The sequence below is a fragment of the Chrysemys picta genome, unplaced genomic scaffold, assembly GCF_011386835.1.
Source record: "Chrysemys picta bellii isolate R12L10 unplaced genomic scaffold, ASM1138683v2 scaf463, whole genome shotgun sequence".
NCBI classification, from domain to species: Eukaryota; Metazoa; Chordata; order Testudines; family Emydidae; genus Chrysemys; species Chrysemys picta.
The window spans coordinates 10,845-17,111 of record NW_027053170.1 but is presented as its reverse complement, the minus strand read 5'-3'; the positions used below and the strand labels follow the sequence as shown (position 1 = coordinate 17,111).

General features: G+C 48.9%; 1 protein-coding gene across 1 annotated transcript; it reads left to right on the top strand.

The window, feature by feature from the left end:
• The first annotated feature begins 523 nt into the window (after positions 1-523).
• On the top strand, positions 524-1,462 carry LOC135978818 (olfactory receptor 52E2-like). The gene has a single exon (XM_065579587.1). The coding sequence runs from the start codon at positions 524-526 to the stop codon at positions 1,460-1,462; it is 939 nt and encodes a 312-aa protein (XP_065435659.1).
• Positions 1,463-6,267: the final 4,805 nt, after the last annotated feature.

Genomic DNA, 6,267 nt, shown 5'->3' with positions numbered 1-6,267 from the left:
CAGAGGAGTCTAAAGAAGGGTGAAACATTGACCTACTGATCTCATGGCATTGTATTTTCTGTATGATTCCCAATCCCACTCCTCTTGGACCCAATGTTTTGCTGAGTTTCTGCCATGCTTGCACTTTGAGCAGGGTTTCACAGAGCTGTGTACCGTGTCTTGTACTGAATTCATACAGTGAAATTAGAACCTCATAAAGTGTTTGAGGAGCTCAAGCTTTTTCCTCTAAAGTGCATACAGAGTGCAGATATTTACATTGAAGTTCATCTGCCATCATGCCACCCATTCACCTGGCTTGGTTAGCTCCCTCTGAGGACTCCTCTTTACTTCAATATGACCTAAGTAATCTGGTGCCATCTCTAAATGTCCCCACTGCACTGCTCACGCCCTTTCTAGATTGTTACAAACTATAAAATATTTACCATACTATTTGTTATAATATGTATAACCCCCTTCATTCTGATTCCCTCCTTTCACAGGCACCTTGAGCATTTCTGAGCCTGATAGATGCCTCGACCATCTCATGGCAGCTTTCAACGTCACCCTCTCTGATCCTTCAACATTTATCCTAATGGGCATCCCTGGCCTGGAAGCTGCTCATGGATGGATTTCCATCCCTTTCTCTATGTTCTACATTATTAGCCTATTTGGAAATGTTATGGTTCTGTTTGTTGTAGGCAAAGAGCAGACCCTGCACAAGCCGATGTACCTGCTGCTCTGCATGCTGGCGCTCACAGATATCGGCATGTCTACCTCTGTCATTCCAAAGGCACTGTGTATATTTTGGTTTAATTTGAAAGGCATTACTCTGGTTGACTGCCTAACCCAGATGTTCTTCCTTCACACAGTTACCATAATGCACTCAGCCGTCCTTGTGACAATGGCCTTTGATCGCTACGTTGCCATATGTAACCCTCTGAGATACACCACCATCCTCACCAATGCACGAATAGCTAAGCTAGGGCTAGTGGGTTTGATAAGAGCTGTTCTCTTTGTTCTGCCCCTGCCCCTGCTCCTGAGCAGGCAGCCATTCTGTGCCAACCGCATTATCCCCCACACGTACTGTGAGCACATGGCTGTGGCAAAGATGTCATGTTGGGACTTCACAGTCAACAGGATATATGGCTTGGTGACAGCATTTGTTGTCATCGTGTTAGACCTGATGCTCATTGCTCTGTCCTATGTTCTGATCATCAGGGCTGTCCTCAGAATCTCTTCCACGAAAGCCCACCAGAAAGCCCTTAACACCTGCACAGCCCATATCTGTGTGATGCTGATGTCTTATACTGCCCGCCTCTTCTCCTACCTGACACAGAGGTTTGGTCAAGGAATCGCTTCCCATGTACACGTCACCTTGTCTAACTTCTATCTCCTTGTCCCCCCCATGCTCAACCCTATCATTTATGATGTCAAATCCAAAGAGTTTCGTGACAAAGTGGGTAAATACACCTGCAGAAGGTGATCGCTGGAGGCCACTGACTTTAAAGCTGTGTGACAAGAGGGGGAATGATATCTCCTTATTAATCAAGGGTGCTATGTCCCAGTTTGGCTGAGCTCAGCACTGTGGAAGTTCAGAGTCCGAGAAGCTCCTCACACCTAACAACTTATCCCTTTCTCACTAAGCACTGCTGTCTCCATTGCTGAGTTCCCTCTCTCTGACCTTCTTTCATTGTCACCCGTCAGCCCCACACACTCGCCCCTTCATTCGGCCTTTCTGTGACTACCAGACTACCAGAAGATACTGCACTTTTCTGACAGAGGGTGGGTTTTCTGTCTGAACAGGATTCTTGATCATTGGACAAACTGAAGCTACACTGATGAACCAGACTATTATCTGGACAAAGACAAAGAAAGAAGCTATAATGCTGAACTTTTTTGTCATACATACAGTGATACAGTGAGCAACATTTACTGTGGGAATTGAGGACATTCTTCTAGAACTTCTTGGTGAGAGGTGTGAAACTATATTTTTGAACCGGACTAATGTGTTAAACTATCTTATTGCCTTTGAGTCACATTGCTTACCACTTTGTGCAGCCAATTTTTGAGTCACTTTCAGTTGGACCTTTCAAAAGACACACTAACCATTCCCGTTGTCCAAGATATCAAGAGTAAGTGTCAAAATTTCATGTTGGAGTTTGTGAAACAGGTGAAACAGGGATTATGATCAAACATCTAGGTGATTAAATTGCTTATAGTAGTACGTCCTTCTGCTGAACTCAGCCCTAGATTGGCTAATATCTCATTTTTGCCATTGGTTTGTGAATACTTTGGACAATTGGCGTAGCAGTGGAGAGTTTTGCCTATGGTTCACTGGCCTCATGCTCAGGACAACCAAGTTGAGCAGTTTTGGGTTGAAATTGTCAAACGCATGTTTTTGTCAAGTTCAGCTGAGAAAACAACGAAAGAGCAAACAAGACAAATTCAATAAAGTCTTTGTCCCCAGCGGCATCCATGTGGCAGAGCAGCAGTACTGAGGAAGAAGGCAGAGGTGGGGAGTGGTAGCAGACCAGACCCAGGAGTTGGGGCAATGTGGGAGCCAGAGCAAAACTGTAGCAGGAACTGCGGGGCCAGAGTTGGGTTACTGGATGCAGGCCGCGGCACAAGTAACACAGCAGCTGAGAACAAAGAGCAGCTAGGAAGAGCAAGGTGAGGAGGCCATATGCAGAGGGCCCAGCATAGGGAGATGCTGCTCGACAGGAGGGCTTTGAAGGCTGCACTCAGAAGCGGGGACATGAATCTGATGGGAGGGCAGATGATGGGGAGAAGGGTCCGGCCACCTAGAGCCTGAGGGCGTGTGCCACTGCCAGAGCAGGTATCTTACCCACGGTATCACCGCAGAGCAGGCTGGAGATTTTTGCTGGAGCACCAGATAGTGGGATGGGGGGGTGCAGAGAAGGGACCATGACCCTCCCACTTTTGAGAGTGGATGGGCTTGGTCAATCTGCTTTTTGCCATAGGTCTGAACCCCTTCCCTTCCCCTTCACTCTGAGGTTATGCCCCCGGCCAGGCCAAAAACTGGAGCCCAGGCTAGGTGAAAGCAGCCCAGGACCCTGGGAACCTGTGGAGAAGCGGCAGAAGAGAAGCCCCATGCCCATGTCTCTGCCCCCTGGGGCAGATGGAGGGTCTGCAGCTCTCCAAAGCTGCCAACCCCTGGCGGCTCACACCATGGCCGCACTGCAGCTCTTCAGCCACTGAGGTCCTGCATACAGGCCAGGCCGTAAGCCACAGGCAGGTCAGTGTAAGAACCATGCAGGCATCTGTGGGGAACCGAGGACCCTCAGTCATCTCTGAACAGGGCTTTCCAGGGGAAGGGACATGTTTTGGAAGCTGCTCTTGGCTCCCCTGACCATCCCCAGAGGCCCAGGCCATCCAACCCGGATCTGGTTTCCAACATGGCTGATGAGGGGTATTGGGGGGAAAGGACGGTTAGGGACAAGAACACTGAGGGGACAGAGCCTTGTGGCCCTCCCACTGGGGATTGGGATGTGTGAGGAACAGACTGTGAACTTATCTTATGTCCCAGAGATAGCTATCTGTGGTGTTTCCCTGGTCATAGGTGAGTTGACACTCATAGGGAAGCCAGAGGAAGGGGAGAATAGGAAGAGTGCCAGGAAAACAGAGGGGGTAGGAGCTGGGGGGATAAGGGTAGACAGTTGAATTGTGCATGGTCTGAGGGGGGAGACCTGTGGCAAAGGGATGAGACCTGGCTGTGCTACTACCATGTAAGGGGGGAAAGGATTATCTGGAGCCCAGGAGGACTGGAGGCTCCACAGCCCAGGGATGGGGGAGCAGCTAGAGGAAGTGGCAGCCATGACAGGAACTATCCAGAGATGGGAGCATAGAATCATAGAAGATTGGATTTGGAAGACACCTCAGTCCAGTCCAAACCCCTGCTCAAAGCAGGGCCAACTCCAACTAAATCATCCCAGGCCTTTGTCAAGCCAGGCCTTAAAAACCTCTAAGGATGGAGATTCCACCACCTACCTAGGTAACCCATTCCAGTGCTTCACCACCTACTAGTGAAATAGTGTTTCCTAATATCCAACCTAGACATCCCACTGCAACTTGAGACCATTGCTTCTTGTTCTGTCATCTGCCACCACTGAGAACAGCCAAGCTCCATCCCCTTTGGAACCCTCCTTCAGGTAGTTGAAGCTGCTATCAAATCCCCCCTCACTCTTCTCTTCAACAGACTAAATAATCTCAGTTCCCTCAGCCTCTCCTCATAAGTCATGTGCCCCAGCTCCCTAATCATTTCCGTTGCCCTCCGCTGGACTCTCTCCAATTTGTCCACATCCCTTCTGTAGTGGGGGGCCCAAAACTGGATGTAATGCTCCAGGAGTGGCCTCACTAGTGCCCAGTAGAGGGGAATAATCACTTCCCTCGATCTGCTGGCAATGCTCCTTTCTAATACAGCCCAATATGTCATTAGCCTTCCGGGCAACAAGGGCAAACTCTTGACTCATATCCAGCTTCACATCCACTGTATTCCCCGGGTCCTTTTCTGTAGAACAGCTGTTTAGCCAGTCAGTCCCCAACCTGTAGCAGTTCATGGAATTCTTCCATCCTAAGTGAAGGACTCTGTACTTGTGCTAGTTGAACCTCAGATTTCTTTTGGCCCAATCCTCTAATTTGTCTAGGTCACTCTGGACCCGATCCCTACCCTCCAGCATATCTACCTCTCCCCCCAGCTTAGTGTCATCTGCAAACTTGCTGAGGGTGCAATCCATCCCATCATCCAGATCATTAATGAAGATGCTGAACAAAACCGGCTCCAGGACTGACTTCTGGGCTCAACGCTTGATACTGGCTGCCAATTAGACATCTATCCGTGGATCACTACCCGTTGAGCCCAATCACCTAGCCATCTTTCTATCTATCTTATAGTCCATTCATCCAATCCATACTTCTTTAACTCGCTGGCAAGAATACTGTGGGAGATCATATCAAAAGCGTTGCTAAAGTCAAGATATATCACATCCATTGCTTTCCCCATATCCATTGAGCCCTTTATCTTATCCTGGAAGGCAATCATGTTGGTCAAGCATGACTTGCCCTTGGTGAATCCATGTTGACTGTTCCTGATCACCTTCCTCTCCTCCAAGTGTTTCAAAATGGCTTCCTTGCTCCATGTATTCCACAGCACTCTTGCCAGTAGGTTGCCCAAGTTTCAACTGACTTCTACTTCCCCCACCAATTCTTCCTGTTTGTGAGCAGCATGTCAAGAGGAGCAAGACACTGCGTTGGTTCCTCCAGGACTTGCACCACGAAGTTGTCCTCAGCAGTCTCCAAATACTTCCTGGATTGTCTGTGCACTGCTGTATTGCTCTCCCAGCAGATGTCAGGGTGATTGAAGTCCCCCATGAGAACTAGGGTCTGTGGCCTGGAAACTTCTGTTAGTTGTCCGAAGAAAGTCTCGTCTCCCTCATCCTCCTGGTCTGGTGATCTATAGCAGACACCCAGGACGACATCACTCTTGTTACTCTTGCCTCTAAACTTAACCCAAAAACTCTCAAGAGTCTTTTCTCCAGTTTCCTACTGGGGATCTGAGCAATCATACCACTCTCTTATATACAGTGCAAGTTCTCCCCTCCTCACTGTGTGAGAGGCTCAGAAAGTGACTGGTTTCTCTGCTATAATCAAGATAGACTTAACTCTTCACTCCAGCCCACTGTGCATAGAAGATTAGGGTTGGAAGAGACCTCAGGAGGTCATCTAGTCCAAGCCCCTGCTCAAAGCATGACCAACGCCAACTAAATAATCCCCGCCAGGGCTTTGTCAAGCCAGGTCTTAAAAACCTCTAAGGATGGAGATTCCACCACCTCCCTGGGTAACCCAATTCCAGTGCTTCACCACCCTCCTAGTGAAATAGTTCCCCCCACCCCGCCCCCATATCCAACCTAGACCTCCCCCACTACAACTTGAGACCATTGCTTCTGGCTCTGTCATCCACCACCACTGAGAACAGCCTAGCGCCATCCTCTTTGGAACCCTTGTTCAGGTAGTTGAAGGCTGCTATCAAATCCCCCCTCACTCTTCTCTTCTGCAGACTAAAGCCCAGTTCCCTCCGCCTCTCCTCATCAGTCACGTACCCCAGACCCCTGGTCATTTTCATTGCCCTCCGCTGGACTTTCTCCAATTTATCCACATCCCTTCTGTAGTGGGGGGCCCAAAACTGTAAATCCAAAGTAACTGAGATCAGACTCAGACTAAAGAGCATGGACACATCAACCCACAGCTTAAACTATTGCTAAATGGCAGAAT

Excerpts from the sequence above, each read along its gene's own strand:
- LOC135978818 (XM_065579587.1), top strand. The coding sequence starts at position 524 with ATGGCAGCTTTCAACGTCACCCTCTCTGATCCTTCAACATTTATCCTA.